Below are 22,117 nucleotides of genomic sequence, written 5' to 3'. Positions count from 1 at the left end.
CCTTAAAAGTCATAGTTCTAATTAATAGACCTAATTTGAATGTGTTGGTCCATTTATGATTCATAGGGACTATCATGATTTGTGGAATTTGCAAATGTCTTCTCAAAATTTTGATGCCTACAATGTGTGTAAAACATGTGAGGGATAACTTGCCGAACATAGCACAAGATAGATGTGCTTTGACCTTAGGGCATGTTTGGAAATGGGAGTTGGAATTACAACTCCCACCTTAGAATTCTAGATGGTTGATTGGTTCACCAATTCCATGGAGTTGCAACTCCAAGAAGGTCCTCAACTCCCATTTCTAAAAGAGCTATAACTCCCACCTACATGGGTGGGATTTACAACTCCAGGCAAAAATCTTTAATCCCAAAATTTGAGTTAACTTTCCTGAGTCATGTAGTATACAAATTAGGGTTATTAATGGATAGAGTTGGGTTGAGCTTTAAATGCGTTGGGCCTTTTTATGCACAAAAAAAAAAAAAAAAAAAAAATTAGGCCCTAACCCAACCCATCAAAATATCGAGCTGGGTTTAATAAATAAAACCTTAGTCCAAACTTGGTCCACATCCACCCACATTCGAGCCAGGTCAAACCCATTTTCAAAGACACTACGAAGGTAATGAGGTCATTATTAATTTATAACAAGACTATTATATATTTTATTTAATATAATATAGCAGGGGTCGGGTCACCCCCTGGGCCTATTTTCAAAACTCAAACCTATTATTAAACGGGCTAAACTCGGCCCGATAGCTAAATGGACTTAATAACTAAATCCAAACCCAGTCTATTGTGGGTTGGGCCAGATCAGGCCAAAACCCGACCATTGACAACTCTAATATATATCGTTCAACTCATTTTAGATTATTTATTATTTAGATTCTTATTTAAATAATTATTATTTTTTAATCAAATAAGATGATTAGAATATGGCTTAAAATGGGTCAGATTTTATCTAAAATTGATGGGTTTGGACCTTTGGAGTAGATTTGAAGAAAAATATGGGTTGATGTCTTTTAACTCGAATTTCCAAATGAGGGAAATTTTAGTATTTATAGACTTAAGTAAATTATCTTTTCAACTATGCCCCTAACTTAATGAGCCTTGACTAGTTAGTCTAAAGGTAAAGTTGATACAATTCTAGTTTGGATCATGGGTTTTTTTTTTTTTTGTAAGAGTAGTGATCGACTTTCATCGGGCGGGATTGGTACCTAACACTTCCAACCCCATAACTCATTTTTTTTGTATATTTTTATCTTTTGTTATTTTGAGTCAATTTTGATTCCTACACCCTAGAACTAGCTGGCGACTCCATTCCAAAAACCCAAAGTTGATTTGTTGGAATAGATCAAAATGCTTTCAAAAGCATCATCAAGATTTTTTTTAGAGTTACTATTGCCACACCAAATTTTGCTAACGCCCCACCAACTTTGTGCAATTCTTTGGTGATTTACAAAGGAATTGGTGTGGCATTAGTAAAAGTTGGTGTGGCAATAACAACTCTCTATCTCTTCTTTTTTTATTTTATTTTTTATAATTTAGCATTTTGGTTTCATTTTATTATCATGGATCATAAATAATTGGATATTGTTAATGCATGTTGTGGTATTTCAGATCTTCTTTTAATGATGGATTTAGAGGTTGTATACGATTTTATTTACTAATTGTTATTTTTTCTAATAATATTGCATTTCTTATTTTATATAAAAATTTATTTACTGACCAAAATGAAATTAAAATTATTCAGCGAACTCAATCCATACAACCCACTCAAAACTATCTCATTTAGGTTAATCTGATTTTTGAAGCTCAAGCTCAGTAGAGTTTGGGTCAATGAGCTCAGGTCGGGTTGAGACTTGAGAGCTCGACCATTTGGATTGAGCCCGATTTTACCCTCCATCTCGCTCAAGTTGCAGTCATACCAATCTACTGACTCGTACGAGTCATCTCGGTCTTTAACGAGTTTTAAAACCATGGTTGGCTTCCAAGAGAAGCCAAAATGCCAAACGTTCTTAAATAGGCGGGAGAGGCAGCAAAAGGAATTGGAATTGGAACTCAAACCAGAAACTCCAAAAACAAAACTCTCTCTCTATGGATTTGGATCCAGAAGACTTGTTTCGAGATGACGAAGACGACCCAGAAAACGAGTTCTATCAGGTTTTTGGGTTCCTTTCTCTCTCTCTCTCTCTCTGTGTCTGTTTGTCTCTAACTCCTTTTTGAACAATCATCAGGAAAGAGATTACAGCAAAGAGATGGTTGTGTACCTAATCGACGGATCACCTAAAATGTTCAACAACTCGGACAAATCGGTGAGTTTATACTCTCCCCCACACAGTACCCATTATGAATTGAAATGTTTTCTGGAGTGCCACTGCAAATCTCTTCACCTACACTTGTACGTTTTTCATTGCCACGTGGAGTATAGTTGCATCTGATTGAAATAGCTACATATATAGTTACCCTCTTCCGAGCACCATTCAAGTTTTTCCTGCCTGCCCTTCAAGTTGAAACACCTTTTTGAAATTGGGTAAAAAGCTAGGCCTAGGATAGTTGGAAATCTCCATCAGCTTTGCGCAATATGTAAAAGGTGCAATTAATGTGCTGAAATTGCAACAACATTTCTTAGTGCTCTGTTATAGTTTCTAGCTTATGAGAAATTGGAGTCAATCAATCAATCACATCTCTCTTTTGCTGTTTATTCCGTGCATATTCCCACATTCTTTAGTCAGTTCTTTCTCTGCTGACTACCCCAGCTAAGTTCTTAAATCAAAATACTCATTTTCTCTGCCTGCATTCAAGAAGTTCATAGACTTTTTTCTTTGATGATTTAGATTTTGATGGAGTTATGGAGATCTATTATATGTTGGGGAGCTAAGTTTCATTCTTGTTTTGTAATCTCTTTAATTCTTTGTAGGTTTCCTTGACCTCTTTGGTTCTTGTATATATCCTGTGGTTCTTCCATTTTAATATAATCATGCTTAGTACTTAAAAATGGATGTACTAAAGATCTCATTGACGTATTCGAAGATTGGATGGTTCACTGGCATGACATCAAAATAATATGCCCAATGGATCTGATTAGAAAAACTGTACCTTTAGATTGCTCTTTTGATGTAATTGGGTCGAGCTACCCTAGTTGCTCAAAATTTTCATAATATTCATTAAGGCTCTTATTTATGTTCATTGTCCACACAATCTTATTAACATTATCTTGATTTGTCAATTTGTGCAGGAAGATCAGAAGAACGAAACTCATTTTCATACTGTTGTCAGTTGTATCTCCGAGTCATTGAGGACCCAAATCATTAATAGATCTAATGATGAAGTTGCAATATGTTTTTTCAACACTGTAAGATGTCATTGCTTTCTCCAATGTAACACTCTCAAACATGTTTCTTCAACACTCGAAAATATCATTGCTGTATTGAATGTCATTGTAATCATATTATTAAACCCTTATCCAGAATGTCTGGGGTTGGCTGAATGAATCCTGTTCATGCTTTATTGCATGTTACAAAATAAAATATCTGTTTGGTTATATCATTTAAAAATCATAAATATTTGATCATTGTTTGTTATCCAAGTATGTTTTCCATTTCTGGTTTATGATTGCTTCTTTCAAGATCTGTTTTTTATTTATTTATTTATAAGCAACAAGGATTTATTAAAATGTGGTCGAGATGACCAACTAAAAGATTACAGACACAAATTAAGAAATAGAGATACTATAGACCCAAGACCATCTAGCAACAAAATTAACAAAAGGCACGCCCCTAAGCTCATTGAAGACCTTACACCAAAAGAAAATACATAATAGAATCGACATTGACAGAACTGAAGCATCCACTCCTTTCCCCTCAAAGCAATGACTATTCATCTCCTTCCAAATCCCCCAACAAATCGCAAAGGGATTAAGCCTCCAAAGTAGATGTAGCGGAAGCGTGTGAATCAATAGATTCAATAGGTAAATAATTAATAGCTTGAAAGAAGATAAAGCATGAAGCTAAAAAGTAATTAAGATAATACAAAAGATAATTGAATTAATTAAATTTCGTTTTTGAAGCTCCTTATATAGATAACTAAATAATAACAACTTAGAAACATTCTAAAATAGTAAAAAGTAACTTTCCTAACCTATCTATAATATAATTAGCAACTATCCAAACCTATTAGAACTCAATTTTGACACTTTTAAGCACTTTTAATAATGACCTAAAGAATACAAACGAATTTAAATAAACAAATAAAAACTTTAAAGCAAATTAGAGACTAAAGAAATTAGAAACTAGATAAAATAAGAATTTCCTAAAATTGAAATAGAAACTAACCAGACAACTTCTAAAACTAAAATAGACTAAATACATAGGACTAAAATCAGAATTGGGTTAAGTATGGACTCAATCTGGTCAACCCGGACCAGGCCGACCAAACCCAAGTTGACCAAGCTTGACTAATTCAACTCGGTGTGAAAATTCCGGTCTTCCTCATGTAGATATCCTACATCAAAAGTAGTCTCTTTGCATAAAAAAGGAACAACCCCACTTTAACCAAGCTTGAAATAGAAACAAGACTTAAGCCGGAAAACAACCATCCACTCCAAACAAGCTCAAGATATTTTGTGCTTTTTTTTACTTTGAAATATTGTTAGCACCCTTATGGAGATGCTCCATCTTTTTAGGAGTGGGAGGAGGGGGTATGGCAAAGTTAAGTTGTGATGAATGGGTTATATGTATTGTGGTGGTTGGTTGCAAGTCTAAAATAGCGTGTTAGTGTTGCTAGTAGCTAGCATAGTCGAGGTCTTTGTATGAAAATTTTCTTAGAAAGTTGGAATGAGCACTATATGTGCTATATTATACCCGATTCTCTTCATGCTTATGTCCCGTGCTTTCTTAGTTGGATATCATAGGGAAAGTGGGAATTCAAATTAAAAGACACAAATTTTGGTGTCCTTGCTCCTAGTACATGTTTCCACTTCACCCATTACAATTTTTGAGATGTAGATAATATCATTTGAAGCCAAAGCCTTCTACCTAGAAAAAGATTAGAGTTTCTTGGGAGCATTCCAGAATATCATGGAGGGAGTAAGAAGATATTAGAGTTGATCGGCATTGTGGCGATGATTCTGGGGTTACTAAGCCTTTCTTAGATGAATTACTTTGGAATGATGAGAAAAATGCAATTGATAAAGACTCGTACTATGGGCAAGACCAAAATAATAGACAAGGAAGGTTAGTTAGGATCATGGATTTATCATCAACATGTTTATCATATTAGAATGAAGCTAAGGAATGCGCGTTGCACAGTAGCGATATGCATTCGTCCTTAATATATGTCTTGTTAATTTCAAGAATTGTTGATTCAAGAGTTCTCTAACATGATCAAACTCATAGAAGGGGTTTAAAAGGCATGCGATAGAAATGATTTTTGCATCGCTTGACGTAGTTGGGAGGGATCTAACTTCTAAGTTCTAACTATAAAGTTTCTCAAAAATTCTAGTTTAGAGTTTCTAAGTTCTAACATCTATGTTCGAACAAAGTTTTTCATAAAGTTTTCTAACTTCTAACCAAAAGTATTCTAATAATAAATTTTGCATTAGCTTCTAAATTCTAGTATAAAGTATTAAAAATGATGGGCCCGTTTGATAACGCTATCAACTTTTGCTATCAAATTTTGCGACTGGAAACAACTGTAAAAAACTTGAACTCTAAAACGCTTGTTTGATGGAGTCCTGTAGAACTACCATGTTGTTCACTAGACTCTGGTAATTGTTGTTTGATATAGTTGTTGGATTCTACTGTATTATGGTAAAATGATCAGAATGCCCTTAATGTTAATAATGCATCCAGAATGCACCGAATTAAGCAGAATGACCTCGATAAATATATAGTTATACTAAATATATAAATATAATAATTTTATATTAAAAATTTATAAAAATAATTAATAAATGATAAATATTTATTATTTTGATTCAAATATTATAAAACAATGAAAACAATTAGTTAATGTTAATTTAGATAAATTTGTAAATATTATAATTCTATTGAAATTTCGGCAGCATCTCCTTTTAAAAATGGACTTACGAAAATTTACCTGATAAAGAAAATACCTTCATATTCACATAACACATCAACATAGCATGTTAATTAATATGATCAATCTAAACATATATCATAAGCACCCAACATTAATATCAATGAGATATTACTTGCCAAGATGGACATCTTTAAAACATCTGCCTATAATTTTTCTTTGTTTTAGTTGTCACTAATGTCATAACTCGACTACGTGAACAAAGTGGTGGATACGTATAGTTTGACATTAATGATAATTCATCATGCACCAAAGAAATTCATAAATAAGCATGAAATATTGGTAATACACTATAATTTAAACAAAGTATATTGTATCCCCACATCAAATAAAAGTGTCAATACCTACAATACAAGGTAAGAAGTATAATGGACAAAATAGTGACAAGAATGTGGCAATGATTGCCAGCATAAATGGCATTGGCTACACTCTGTATTTTCATTCTTTCTCGATTCTTCTTCATGGTTCGTTCTTCCTCGAAACGGGCATCTAACTTGCCGATCTTAGAATGTAAGCCACGCTAGTGTTCGAGCAAATCTTAGTCCAACGTCCCCAAATGACTTTTTATTTATCCCATTTGTTCTTTATTTGCCCTCCATCATGGTAAACACCAGTTTTTTATTTTTTGAATTCCCTCACTAGGATTCCATAGGCAATCTTGTCAAGAACTTTATGTGGTTTCCTTCCCTTTTCAACTAATTCATAGCATATCTCGACCCAAACTTCATGCTGTTTGGGTGTCCAATTTACCATCTGACAATGGTAAAAAAAATAATTGTACAACTCACCACCCCAATTCAGTGCACATGTTAATAGTACCCTAAAAATCCATTCTTCATTAATCCAGACTTTGATTGGAGATTTCCTCTTAGTCAAAATTTCGACATATTAGTTGGGAACAAAAATGACTCTACAATCTAATAAAGTTCAATTTTTTCCATCAATCAAACCAAGATTAATACAAATTAACCAATATTCATGGTTCATTTTGATTTTTGATTGGTGGACCAACAAATTTCTGATTTTTTTCATCAATATAATTGAAATAAATGTTAGATAACATAAAGACCAGATTGTCCAATATCATTTACAGTAAGAGGCATGAACACCAACCAAATCCGTCAAAAAATTAATAACTTATTTGTTGATATTGAAAAATAATAATAAAAATTATATACAAACAACCCAAAAAAATAAGAACTTGTGTGTTTGAACAATTCAGAACTTGATTGCTGATAATTGACTCAAATACCAGTGATCAACCAAGCAATTTGTGATTTAATCCACTAAATCATGATGAAACGGCCCTAATTGTCAAGAACGAAACCCAAATCTGAACATAATAGTGAAAAAGCCCTCAGATCAATGAAGAATAGAAGGTTGATTTGTGAAAATCGACATAAACAAACCCAAATTCGAAAACAATAGTAATAATGAAACTCATCAATGGAAAATAGAAGGTCGATTAGTAGAAATCGACATTAACAATGGGTTTCTACATATTTTAGAAAAAAAATGGATTTTTAACTCACCTTAAGGTAGATCAAACTTCGGTTAGGGTATGGTGTTGGTTGGAGCTCAAACGGTGATGAAATCGGGGCAAATCAACGGAGAGTGATGCACAAGTGTGAAAATATGATGACAAAAGTGTTAGGGTTATTTGTTTAAGAGAAGGATGTATGTTGAGAATTGAAGTATTGTCAAAGGGTATTTCAAACTTTTCACACGAGCCATTTTGACGGACTCGGCTTCTCCCGCAAAAGCGAAACTAAGATGCATCTCTATACTGCATCTTAAAATTATGTTAAAATAAGCGGAAATTACGGTCAAATTTTTAAAACAAACACGTTAGCATTTTGAATTTGCTTTTTATAAATGCAAATGCACCAAAATCCCAAAAAAAACGCAATCAAACACCACTGATGTAATCTGTCATTTCTTGTGCTTGTAATTATAGACTTGAAGAATGAAGATTTGAAAATAATGTACTCTTGATTTTTAAGAATTGAAAAATTGGACATGTTTAGTTTGAGAACATGTGGTTGATGCACCATAATTTTCATGAGCTTATTCATGATTGGTGGAGTGTTCTATCTTTCGCAAGTAGGTTGGGGGTGATTTTCATAAAGAGGCTCAAGGCAATTAAGGATAAGTTGAAGGCTGGGATATTGAAGCTTTTGGTGGAATTAGATAAAAACAAAAGGACTGGCGGAGATTGAGGCAATTGACAAAAGAGAGGAGGGGCCTTGTTCTCCGAGGAATGGTTGCAAAGAATTTATTTAAAGTTAGAGATTCAAAGGGTTGTGGCTATGGAAGAAGTAAGTTGGAGGAAATTTTTTTTACAGTGAAGTGGCTGAAGGAAGGCGATAATTAGTAGAGATTGTGGCAATCGACAAAGGAGAGATGGGGGCCTTGTCCTCCAAGGAAAGTTCGCGAAGGATTGATTTAAAGTTGGAGTTACAAAGGATTATGGCTATGGAAGAAGTAAATTGGGGGCAAAAATCTAGAGTGAAGTGGTGGAAGGAAGGTGCTAATAACACGGTTTTTTATTGCTTGACAAGTTGCCATAATAGATTGAATGATATCTAGGCTAAAGTTGGATGGTGATTAGGTGGCTGGGGAGGTGGAGATTGCAAGTGCTATTGAGGAATTCTACAAGAGGCTATATTCTGAGGAGTATCAGAGTAAGCCATATTGGATAGGCTTCACTTTGATTGTATCTTTTCGGCTTAGTGTTTGTGATCGGAAGAGTCATTTGAGGAGGAAGAGATCTTTTAAACCATTGCAGGTATGAATAATGACTAGGCCCCGGGGTTGAATGGCTTCTCAATGGCGTTCTTTAAAACATGTTGGAAAGTGGGGAAAGTGGCCGTGATGGATGTGATTTAGATTTCTACAGAGATGGCTTTCTTGACTATGGGTAAACTTGCTCTTTAGTTGCTTTGGTCCCAAAAATGTATGAGCAAGAATATTGCGAATTTGAGACCAAATCGTTTGGTTGGGTTAGTGTACAATTTCATCTCATCTTAAGGATGAAGATTGAAGACGGTGTTTCTAGGAATCATTGGCTCAGCTTAGGGGGCCTTCATTAAAGGAATGCATATCCCCAATGGGATACTCATTACTAATGAGCATATTGACTCTATAGTGAAATCAGGGGGGGGGGGGGGGGGGGGTTTGCAAGTTTGATATAGAGAAGGTGTATGACTATGTTGGCGTTTTCTTCAATACATGCTGAGACATATGGATTTTAGGGAGAGATGAATCCGGTGGGTTATGAAACATGTTTCATCCCCCTCTTTTTCCATCCTTGTGAACTGTTCTCCCTTTGATTTCTTTAAGAGTTCTAGGGGTTTGACTTAGGGAGATTCATTGTCGCCTTTTCTTTTTAACATATTGGTAGAAACTCTTGGGAGAATGATTAGCAAGACAGTGGAGAACAGGGATTGGGTTGGTTTCTTAGTGTGTCAAGGAGATTTTGTGTGTCTTGTGTGAAGTTTGTGAATGACACTTTGGTCTTTGTTAAGGATTCCATGAGGTAATTGAGAATGCTATGCTGGATTCTTTTTTGCTTTAAGGCTGTGTTGGGATTGGCTGTGAATTTACAGAAAAACAAGGTGCTTGCTATGGAGAGGTCATGAGAATTGATTTGTTGACTGCTAACTTGGGTTATCAGGTGTATGCTCTTCCTTCAGTCTATATGGGTCTTCCTTTAAGTGCACCCTACCGGAGTAAGGCAATCTAGGATCTAGTAATTGAGAAGGTAAGAAGAAAGCTTCATGGGGAGTCTCCTCTCATGGTTCAGTTTCCCGAGTTGTTCAAGTTGTTGCATTAAAAGGGTCTCCCAATTCCTTCCTTCTTAGTGCGGTTAGGGCTGCGACATCATGGGATTTTGGTTTCAAGAGATTCTTTAATGATTGGGAAATGGATTTGGTAGCTTCTTTGATGACATGTGTTGATTCTATTTCACCAAGGATAGAGGTGGATGATGGAAGAGTTTGGGTTGGTAATCGAAACGGTGCCTTCTCGGTCAAATCATTGTATGTTTTCTTTTTCCCGCCACACATGCAATCCTTCCCTGCCATGGTGAAGGTTCTGCCTGAGGTTGCTTTCTTCATTTGGTGTGCAGTGCATGGCAGAATCCTTACAACGGATCAGGTCATTTGGCATGCTTTTCAGGCTTTGAATATTTACCTAACATGTATGAAGGGTGAGAAATCTGTGGACCATGTTCTGATTCATTGCCTTGTTGCGCTTGTGCATCATGTATGTGATCATATCCTCAACTTGTTCGGTGTAGTAGGTTGCTTGCTTCAATCTTGTCACTCCTTGGGACTGGTGAAGCTGCTTCTTTTTATCTGATTCCACGAGATTGCTTTGGATTGTTACCTTGTTTGCATTTCGCTAGGGAATTTTGATGTTTTGCAATATCTGGGTGTTTGAGGGATCTTGTATGTTGGTGCAGGAACTGCTTTTATTCGTCATGTCTTTTGTGTTCTTTTGGTGCAAAGTCTTTAAGGAATTAGGGGGGATTTTCTTCGAAGATTTCATGGGTAGATGGGAGTGGGTTTGTCGCTTACCAGGGCCATAATTGTATTGTTGTTTCTTGAGCTGGTCACCTCGACTGCTTTTTTATTTATACATAATATATAAAAAAAAGAGTTTGATTCATTCTGTTCATGTTGCTTAAACTTGTGGTAGTTAAATACTTGAATCCTAAGTCCAAGAGCTTTGTTGCATAAAATCAAATCCCTAGGTTTGGAAAAATTTAAGGTAATTTTAATAATTTTAATACCATCTTATCTACGTGGGAATAATTGCCAAATAATTGCATAAGATTTTCTTTCCTTAGGTTCCCATGCAATCTCAAATTTGTTTCTAGCTTTCTTTTGACTTTGGTGGTTCAGTGTTGATTCTACATGCTAGGTTTCCATCTATGGTTTGATTTCATTTAAAACAAAATCCTGATAGGTTTGTTCTACTTTTGCAGAGAGAGAAGAAAAATTTGCAAGATTTAAATGGTGTTTTTGTATTTAATACTGCAGAACGAGAAGATCTTGACAGGCCAACAGCAAGGCTGATAAAAGAGTTCGATTGTGTGGAGGGTAAGCCTTGGGCTTGGCCTGGTTGGTCTTTCCTTTGTCAATGATTTCTATCGTTCCTTAGAAATTTAGGGATAGGGATAAATTTATACAGTTTTTTATTTTTATACACGGGTCTTTATGGCCTACATGGGGATGAGTTGAATACTGATTTTTGCTAAGGATGATCTCCTCGCCGATAATCATCTCATTTTGAAACTTCTGATGTTATAAAAAATGGATTAGAAGTTGAAAGATTATGGACTCTCCATTTTATTGTAAACTTTGAGTCACCACTTCCATGTGGGCCCTAGCAATTCAGGAACAAGTTTGTGTGGAAAAACTGAGTAGGTATATCCATCATCCTGCATCACTGTTGGAGGAGAATGGTGATATAAAATTCTTGTCTGATTATTCAAATGTCATGCATGTGAACAGAAACATTTCTGAGCAAAATTGGGAGTCAATATGGAATCATTTCTGGGTCTCGGGATAATTCCCTTTACAATGCTCTTTGGGTCGCACAAGCACTTTTACGTAAAGGGTAATAGTAATGTGTTTTATTTTATTTTTTTCCCCTATTTTTCAAGATCCATTTACATGGCCTTGGGTTTTATTTGTCACATATATTATTTTCTTTTTTAGGTCTGCAAAAACCACAGATAAAAGGATACTCATGTTTACAAATGAGGATGATCCTTTTGGGAATATCAAAGGGGCAACAAAAACAGATATGACCAGAACTACACTACAGCGTGCAAAAGTACTTCATACACTGCACTTATTAGTTATTTCATAGTTCAATTCTTCTGTTGTGAGAGGACACTTTTTTCATGGAGCAAGTCATGACTGTATTTCTTCTTAGGATGCACAAGATCTCGGGATTTCAATTGAACTTCTCCCAATGAGTACGCCTGATGGAGAGTTCAATGTATCACGCTTTTATGCCGTAGGTCCATACCCTTTTAAGTATATATTTGTGTGTTTTGATGACCTTTATGGTGGTCAGACGCCTTTGCACACTATTGAACACTTCTAATTTCTTTATTTCAGGATTTGATTGGATTGGAGGGTGACGACCTTAATCAGTTCATTCCCTTAGCAGGAGAAAAGTATGTTATTCTGTATAAGTTTATTCTTTTATGCAGATTTCATTTTGATGATATTTCTTATCTTTTGATTGATTGCTAGATTTAAGTTTGAATAATCCGTACACAAAATCAGAAAAGAAAAAGGCATTACATTCTCTGATGATTGCAAACCAAAATAGCTTAGTCTTCAATATAATATAGTCCACCTACTCAATTTTGTTGACAAAAGCTTGCTTATGTTAACAAAATCAAGGGATATGGGACAATAATCAAGACAAGAATTTTTTGGTCAAATCATTCTATCATTCCCTGGCTCGTCTATGGCCTTCGGAGTTCTTTGCAATCGCTATTTTGGAGCCTAAGGATTCGTTCCTTTTAGAAGATTAGGGTTAAGGAGAGGAGGAACATAGAGAGGAGAATGAGTAGGTCACCCAATAGGGTTCAACCTCTCTTTTATATTAAAAACATGTGGTTGGTTGTGTGGGCTTAAGTATTGGGCCCATACAACCTTACATTAATGAGAAATAAGACATGGGTCGTGTGGGCCCAATACTTAAGCCCAAACGACATTAAATAAGAACTCTAACACTTCCCCTCAAGCTGGAGCATACAAATCTGACATGGCTAGCTTGGTACAAAAAGTAAGAAAGGAACTCCTAGACTATGGTTTTGTGAGAACATCTCCCAATTGATTTTCTAACTTGATATAGGGAGTAAATATCTTCTTAGCTGTCATCATATCACTAATGAAGTAGCAATCAGCCTCAATGTGCTTGGTTCTTTCGTGAAATACTAGATTACTAGCTATATAATTAGCAGCCTAATTATCACAATACATAGGCATAGGAATAGGAACTTCAATCCCCATCTCTTTCAAAAGATTTTGAACCCAAAGTATCTCACATGCAGTGTGTGTTATCATCTTGTATTCCGCTTCAACATTAGACAAGCTACAATTTGCTGTTTTTACTACACCAAGTCACCAAATTACCTCCCACGAAGGTACAATACCCTAAAATAGATCTATGATCAATCTGGCTCACTGCCCAATCAACATTTGAGAAGCCAGTAATGGATATAAGGGGTGAAGTTTTATGTAATAATCATTTGCCTAGTGACCCCTTCAGATACCTCAGTATCCTAAACACAACATCTCAATGAGTTTGTTGCGGAGCATGCATAAATTGGCTAACTACTCCCACAACATAGATAATATCTGGGCGAGTGATAGTCAGGTAAATTAGTTTGCCAACTAACCTATGGTAACGTTTTGCATCAGGATAAATCTTCCCATGTTCAGCATCAAGCTTAGTAGTGAGATCCATAGGAGTATCAACTGACTTAGAACCCAAAATATCAGTCTCAGATAACAAATTTAGAACATAGTTCCTCTGAGACAAGCTAATACCTTCTTTGGAGTGAGCTACTTCAATACCTAAGAAGTAGCAAAATCCAAGTCTTTAGTGTGACTATTTGGCTAGATGAGTCTTTAAATAAGAGATACCATTAGGATCACTTCCAGTGATGATGATATCGTCCACATGAACTATCAACACAATAATTCTACTAGAAAAGTTCCTCACAAACACTGAATGATCAAAAGCAGACCTACCAAATCTATAGGCGAGAACAACTGAGCGAAATTTATCAAATTGAGCTTTAGGCGATTGTTTCAGGCCATAAATTACTTTCCATAAGCGACACACTAGTCTAATCTTACCAGAGGCAACATATCCAGGTGCATGTTCCATATATACCTTCTCCTGCAAGTCTCCATGTAGAAAGACATTTTTAATATCCAATTGATATAGAGACCAAACATAACACATTACAATAGAAATAAGAACTCTAACAGAGTTCAGGCGAGTCACTGGAAAGAAAGTCTCACTATAATCAACCTCATAAGTCTTGTGTATAACCCTTGGCTAATAGACGAGCCTTCAACCTCTCAATAGATCCAACGGGAAGATACTTGGCTGTATACACCCATCTACACCCCACAACTTGTTTCCCAGGTTGAAGCGAAGATAGATCCCAAGTATGATTATGATGAAGTGTTGTAATCTCCTCATCCATTGCTAATTTCTTCCCAAAAGAGTATAATATCTGCATATTGGAAGTAGGAACAGAAATACCAGACAAGGAAAATACAAATTGGTGAAATGAAGATGACATCCGATGAAAAGACACAAAATCAGCAATTGGGTGCTTAGTGCAAAATCTAATACCTTTTTGTAAAGCAATAGGAAGATCACTAGAGGTAGAAGTAGATGTTGGTGGATGTGGAGGAACCTCAAGTGAAGTTGATGATAGATTTGGGCCTGGTAGAGAAGATGAAAGTGCTCGGAAATGAGTGCGTTAATATACTTTAGTATGTAGTGGAAGGATCACCTGCAGGAAGAATTGGAAGCACAGGAGGGGAGGAAACTGTAGGAGACAGCTCCCCCTGACGAGAAGACACAAGATCCAAAACAAATGAGGTATCGGCAGAAAAAAAAAAAAGGTGTAGCCTCAAAGAATATCACATCAACACTTACATACTAGCGTTGAGTGACAAGACAATAACACCTATACTCTTTTTGTGTATGAGAGTATCCCAGAGAGACACTTGATGCATTTTGGGGAAAGTTTATACAACCCCGGCTCAAATGAGTGAACAAAGCAAACACTACCAAAGACTATAGGAGTAACAGCAAAAGGTGATTGACCATTTAAAATTGATGATGACATGTGATTCATAAGATGGCAAGTTGTAAGAACATCACCCCAATAAGGCTTATACATGCATCTGAAACATAATGGTGCGGGCAACGTCAAGTAAATGACGATGTTTTCGCTCAACAACATCATTCTGTTGAGAAATCTTAAAACAATTGGTCTGATGAATAGTGTCATTATCTGTACAAAAAGACTGAATAGAATATTGCATGTCTTCTAAGGCATTATCAGAATAAATAATTTTCACAAGTTTACCGAATTAGATTGAAATTTCTTTATAAAAAGTAAGCAAAACATGAGGTAATTCAGTGCGATCTTTCTATAAGTAGAGTTATGTCATATGGGAATAATCATCCATAAACACCGCAAAGTAATGAAAATCGGATAAACTTTTTATTCTTGATAGACCCCAAATATCCGTATGAATTATATAAAAAAGACTTGATTAACAACTCTCAGTAAGTCTAGGAAAAGAATTATGGTAATGCTTTTACAATTGGCAAGCCTCACATTCTAAAATTGACACTAAACTCAACTTAGGAATAACATGACGTAAATTAGAAAATGACACATGATGCAACCGATAGTGTCACTGAAGAGGTGAAACGGAAGCACTCAAGGCAGAAGTTGGTACATCATGCATTAAATAGTATAATCCATTTTTCTCATGCCCCAAATTAATCATCTTCCTCGTCTTAAGATCTTGAAAGACACAATAAGAAGGGAAGAAGGTTACAGAGCATTACAATGATTTTGTAAGTTGACTAAAAAAAAGTAGATTAAAAAGAAAATCAGGGACCAAAAGAATAGAAGATAAGGAAAGAGATGAGTTTGGAAAAAAATCATCTTTCTCAACTACATTACTAGTGGACCCATCAGTTAGTACAATGTAAGAATTAAGAGAACGGAAATTAGAAAAGAAACGAAATATACCAGACATGTGGGTACTAGCTCTTGAATTAATGACCCAAGATGAAAGAGACTTGGCAGTCATAAATCTAGGATTACCTAAAGTAGTCATAGTAGTTGTGGGTGGAGTAGGTCTTGCAATCAAAGTAATCAACTTCTAAAGAAATTCTCCTGACTGTGTGGTTAGATCAGGAAACACAGCACTAGATGTAATTTGAAAAGTGGAATCAGTGGAACTTCGATGAGGTCCTCTTAAGTCTGATTAGCCCAAATAGGTTTACTCCATTTATCCCAACAAAACTGCTCAGTGTGGCCAGTGTAACCACAATAGGTACACTTCAAATCACAACCATGACCTCTTCTATCACGGCCTCCTCCACCACGACCACAAGGAAAATTGGATGAACCACTAGAAACCAATGTTGATGACTGTTTGGGAGTTGTAGACGAGACACTCCTAAGAGAAGCACGTTGAAGATGAGAGAAGACATTGGCAGCAATTGGTAACAACTCACTAGTAAGAATTTGGCCCTTTAAAGAAGCATACTCTAGATTCAGGTTAGAGAGAAACAGTGCAACCTGAAATTCTTCTCGCTGCCTTTTTTGGGTCTCAAGGTTTGTAGTCAAATGTTGATATTGTTGAAGCTTTTCCCACATACCCCAAAGAGAGTTATAATAGTCACTCAAGGATTTGTCTCCTTGTTTAGTAGTGAACATAGCCTCAAATAGATCGTATACCCTACAAACATTCTTTTTTTTTAGAGTACATCTCCTATATAGCTAGCCAAATTTATTTTGCTATATCCAAATACATCACATTGGAGGAAATAGAGGGCTCCATACTGTTCCACAACCATGTCATAACAAGCGAATTATCATTTTGCCAATCTTCATACCATTTGTCATCCTAGGGAAGTGGATCCTCAATAAAAAATCTTGATTTCTTCTTAACACAAAGGAATACTCACACAAAGTGTGACCATGAGAGATAATTAGTGTCGTTGAGTTTGATAGAGGTGATTTGAGCACCAACACCATCAGAAATTCCCAAATTTGTCATCCAGGGAGGAGTAAACTAAACATCCGCATAGAGATAAAAAAAAATCTCAAACAAATATAGAATATCCCTTGGGATATTCTATGATATGCAGCTAGGGTTGAGAGGCCAACGAAACAATAATCGGAATAAAATCGCAAAACCCAAATTGAGATCCAGGCAAAATTTCAAACTATTGATTGAGAAGTCGATTTTTTTTTTTTTTGTAGAAAACATTGTTCACAAGCACTATTCACAGATTTTTTTTTTTTTTGAAATTGAATTCTAGGCTTCAAAATTGTCCACCAATTCCCCATCATCCATAAACACCTTAAACAAACACAAATGAAGCCTTAGATAAAATTTCTAAGTGCAAACAAACAAACTTCAAACACCTAATCCCTTTTTGGAACCAAGGCCTTAGGGTTTGGAAGTACTATATTGAAGAGGGAAAAGAAGGGGATTAAGAAAAGGGAAGAAAAGAAGAGAAATCAAGCAGATCTAAAGGTAGAAGTGCTCTGATACCATGTTAGAAGATTAGGGTTACGGAGAGGAAGAACATAGAGAGGAGAATGAGTATGTCACTCCCAATAGGGTACAACCTCTCTTTTATATAAAAAACATGTAGTTGGTTGTGAGGGCTTACGTATTGGGCCCACACGATATTAAATAAGAACTCTAACAATTCCAAAATTGCTCACTTCATTTGTTTGGCTAGCTTGGGTAAGATCATTACTATTGAAATCATCATTACTTGAGATATCATTTTGGTTGACTTTTGTTTCCTATGCAAACCTAGTAGTTAATCAGCTTACATTCTTATTCACCACCCTTTCACTCATATTGTTTGTCACCCTTCACACTTCTTTTTGTTGGTTGCTTGACCACATCCCTAAATTTGATAGAAAAGATTCTCTTGAGCTTTGACCCTGTTTGCCCTTATTTTGGGGGTATTTGGAAGGAAAAGAACTGCCGAGCTTTTGAGGGGTGGAGCATTCTTTTCAGGGATTAATAATTTCTATTTTAAGTCTTATGTATTTTTGCTGTAAAGTGTTCGATGAGTTCAAAGGTCTATTCTTTGAAGATTGTATTTTTAGTTGTGATTATGTTGGTCATTTGTGAGCTATATATACGTAAGAGGTACAAAACAAATAGCACAGTTTGACAATTCCGGTGTTAGTCTTTTGGGTAAAAATGCTTGACCAGTCTTTTTAAGGTGTGAACATCTTCTTTAAATTTGCTTGAAGTTGTTCCTTGGCTTACATTTTATACCTAAAAGTGCTCCATATACTGTTCTTGGTTGTTCCTCGGCTTACATTTTTTCTTAACAGCGCACCATATCCTGTTCTCTGTCTTCTTTGGCTTTTTTTAATGCATAATAACATATGGTATCCTGATCTTTATTTTATTTTCAGATTGAGAGATATGGAGGATCAGTTGAGAAAGCGAATATTCAAGAAGCGTAAAATTAGAAGAATCACATTTGAAATAACTAATGGCATATCAATTGAACTGCATACATACGCTTTGATTCGTCCCACTCTTCCTGGTATATACATCACAATGTTCTGATTAAAAAAGTAGTTCCGTTGTAAAGTCATTTTCTGCATGCCACTATTTGCATTGGCAATTTTATATTCTCTTCTTTTTCAGGGGCAATTACATGGCTGGATTCTGTTACCAATCTTCCTTTAAAGGTTAGTTTGTCAGGTTAATTAAGATACTTACCACTCCTGTTATTTCATATTTTTGGTTTGTGGTACTTGTGCAATATTTCCTACATATAAGCAGTTTGATAATACAATGTAAGCCATGGATTGAGATTGTAGAAAAAGTGATTGATTAGAGAAGTAAATAGTATGGAGAAAATGTGGGAGGAGTTAAAGTGACTCCAACCCTAATCATCGGCCTCATGTGTGTATTAACTTCGATATAAAATGAAATTATACATGCCTCTACTACTAATAACTTATAACTCCTAGTGCTCACCTTCAAGCTGGAGAATATATATATCATATTATCCCAACTTGTTACAATATAATCCACTTCACTACACCGAATGACATCGTAAACATGTCAGCTGTCAGATTTTCAGACTTCAGAAACGGAGTAGTAATTTCTCCAGCAAGCTGCTTGTCGCAAATAAAATGGCAATCTAGTTCAATATTTTGTCTTCTCATGAAAGATAAGATTGGTTGCAATGTGTACGGCTACCTAGTTATCACAAAAGAGTCTCATAGGTTGTGTTTGTGTAAAGCTTAGCTCCTGAAGGAAGTATTTCAACCACACTAGCTCACCAAAATGTGAAACACAGCTTTGTCCTCAACCTCTAAATTTAATCAAGTAGTAGTTGTTTGCTTCATACTCTTCCATGTCACAAGATTACCTCCCAAGAAGGTACAATATCCAATGGTAGATCTCCAATCAGAAAGAGAATGAACCCAATTTGCATTTGTGTACCCCTCCACAGGATTATGACGATGGACTTTGTACAACAAGCCACAGGTAGGGGAGCCCTTCAAGTACCTGATAATACATTGTGTTGCGATCTAATGAGGTACTCTAGGAGCCTCCATAAACTGCCTAACATTATGAACTGGAAAAGAGATGTATGATTTTGTAATAGCGAGACAATTCAATTTTCCAACAAGTTTCATATACTTGCCTTGATCATTCAACATATCTTCTTGATTAGTAGTCAATTTTTCTTAGGATCAATGGGCGTATTAATAGGCTTGGACCCAAGTAAACCAATCTCATCTAGAAGGTCCAAGCATTTGTGAAAGACTAGTACCACTCACTGAATGAGCCACTTCAATACCGAGGAGATACCTTAATTTACCCAATTTTTTGGTGTGAAACTTCAATTGCAAGAATGACTTTAGTCTTTCAATTCGCTTGGCATCACTCCCTATCAACACTATCATCTACATACATGTTTAGTGAAATAAACCTACCAGAAATAAAAGAGTCAAAGACAATGATTTGTTTAACATTTCGACATGCCAAACTCAAGTATTGCATCATTGAACTTCCCAAATCACACTTTTGGAGATTGTTTCACGTCATAGAATTTGCACACCTTACCTATTTCCCCAAGTAAGAAATTTAAGTGATTGCTTTATTTAAACCTCCTCATGTAAGTCATCATGAAGAAAGTCATTATTCATATCTTAGGAAGCAGTGCTAGAGCATCTCGGTTCGAGTCCGAGTGGCGGCATCTTCTAAAAAATACAATAAATCCTATAATCAATAATGAAATGAATTCAATTGCTAATTTCCATTACATTGTTGAAGGACCCTCCTCTTTGTGCGTTTAGGATTTTTTTTTATGATATTTTTGACTTTAGAACATATATTAACTCACATTTGTTTTTCGATCGTTTCGATGGTAATTACGATTTATTTGATGACTTTATTAGTCCACGAAATCGTGGGACTATCATTCATCAGAAAAAGGGATGACAGCCACTTTTCTCTATATAATAGGATTATTAGTTACTCGTTGGATTTATTCGAGGCATTTACCCTTAAGTGATTTATATGAATCATTAATGCTCCTTTCATGGAGTTTCTCCATTATTCATATGGTTCCCTATTTTAGAAACCAGAAAAATTATTTAAGCGCAATAACCGCACCAAGTGCTATTTTTACACAAGGCTTTGCTACTTCGGGTCTTTTAACTGAACTACATCAATCCACAATATTAGTCCCTGCTCTCCAATCCCAATGGTTAATGATGCACGTAAGTATGATGATATTGAGCTATGCAGCTCTTCTATGTGGATCATTATTATCAGTAGCTCTTCTAGTCATTACATTTCGCAAAAGCATAGAGAGTTTTGGTAAAATCAATCATTTATTGATCAGCAGTGCTCCATTTTCCTTTGGTAGGATTCAAGACATGAATGAAAGAAGCAATATTTTACGAAGAACTTCTTTTCTTTCGTTTAGTTACAACTACCCTGACATAAATAATGACACGGACCGAGGCAATTTTAGTCACGAGTGAGGTCTTTGCATAATGAACACTATATTTGACTTTAGTTTTAAATTAAGCTTCAAAGGTCTTAAATCCTTTGAATCCGTTGCAGAAGTGATAATTAGAGGTACAAATGATTTTATATGTAAAATTTTACCAATTATGGCCAGATCTAGACATTGACCTGGGGAGTTTGTCTAGGAATTTGAAAGCTATAGAACCTTTGTGAATCTACAATTAAGTGACCTTATTTTCAAAGTCATCTTTTGACTAAGAAATTTGTCAACCAAAGAAGTAGGAAATATACATTCTCTTACATCTAGGTAAGCATGAATGGCTTGAATCTCTATCATAAGCCTCTTTGATATAAAATGGTTTAAAGAGTAAACAATATAGTAGCATCACAAAACTAGTTAGGAAGGTTTCTACCAACCAGCACCTAAGCAAATAGAAAAATAAACCGCTATTTAGGTCTCACTTTAAAGCATAAATAAAATACTTAGAGAATGAGAGAATCAATTCCAAAACATGAAGATATAAATCCAATATCCTAAGTCATTAATGAAATTCTAGAATTTAGAAACACAATGGACTTGAGGTAAAACAACCTAAGCAGGAGGGGAACTTTTTGGTTAAAAGTAGACATGAGATCATGAGAAAATGTAGATGGAGACATATATCATGAAAAGAGAGATTGCTCCCTCATATGATCATCACAGCACAATACGAGATTCCATTAGTTGCTAGGGATACAAAATGAAAAATGCATTGATTTCCAACAAGAAAAGCAAATAAAAACATCAGATTTTGCCAAAAAGAAATTCATATTTTAGTACCAAGATATATAAGGCTTAGAAAGACAGAATATAGGACAATTAATACCTATTCTAAACATGGGTTGGACTCCTTGAAGCCACACAAAAGCACGTGAAACATCTCACTGATGGAAACTTCTCCTTTTAGATCATCATCACCTTACTCTTTTCTGATAACTTTTTGATCGACTGAGGATGCTTCTGGAATCACAGTGGCTCTGGATTTATAGGATCCTCAGGTGTCCAAAGTAATATTTTTTTCCTTTATAGAAATAACAGTGATTAGGAGCTCTATAGTTACATAGTAGTGTGTACTGGACTAATATATTATATGGGTTAAAATCACATACTGATTGTGTCGTTAGGATAATGAAAGGAGACATTTTTT

General features: G+C 35.5%; 1 protein-coding gene across 1 annotated transcript in view; it reads left to right on the top strand.

Moving 5' to 3' along the window:
• The first annotated feature begins 2,003 nt into the window (after nucleotides 1-2,003).
• The window catches only part of KU70 (ATP-dependent DNA helicase 2 subunit Ku70-like protein), a 43,345-nt gene continuing 23,231 nt past the window's right edge, over nucleotides 2,004-22,117 (top strand). The window contains exons 1-10 of the mRNA XM_086451628.1: nucleotides 2,004-2,160; nucleotides 2,235-2,312; nucleotides 3,236-3,352; nucleotides 11,087-11,201; nucleotides 11,616-11,721; nucleotides 11,823-11,940; nucleotides 12,043-12,126; nucleotides 12,231-12,289; nucleotides 18,347-18,480; nucleotides 18,585-18,628. Of these exons, the coding sequence (XP_086307754.1) occupies nucleotides 2,095-2,160; nucleotides 2,235-2,312; nucleotides 3,236-3,352; nucleotides 11,087-11,201; nucleotides 11,616-11,721; nucleotides 11,823-11,940; nucleotides 12,043-12,126; nucleotides 12,231-12,289; nucleotides 18,347-18,480; nucleotides 18,585-18,628 (921 nt within the window). The 5' untranslated portion in view covers nucleotides 2,004-2,094. The remainder of the gene's footprint in view (nucleotides 2,161-2,234; nucleotides 2,313-3,235; nucleotides 3,353-11,086; nucleotides 11,202-11,615; nucleotides 11,722-11,822; nucleotides 11,941-12,042; nucleotides 12,127-12,230; nucleotides 12,290-18,346; nucleotides 18,481-18,584; nucleotides 18,629-22,117) is intronic.

This window comes from Akebia trifoliata, chromosome 8, assembly GCF_017979445.1.
Source record: "Akebia trifoliata isolate Shusen 1 chromosome 8, ASM1797944v1, whole genome shotgun sequence".
NCBI lineage: Eukaryota > Viridiplantae > Streptophyta > Magnoliopsida > Ranunculales > Lardizabalaceae > Akebia > Akebia trifoliata.
This window is presented reverse-complemented; position numbering and strand designations above follow the sequence as displayed.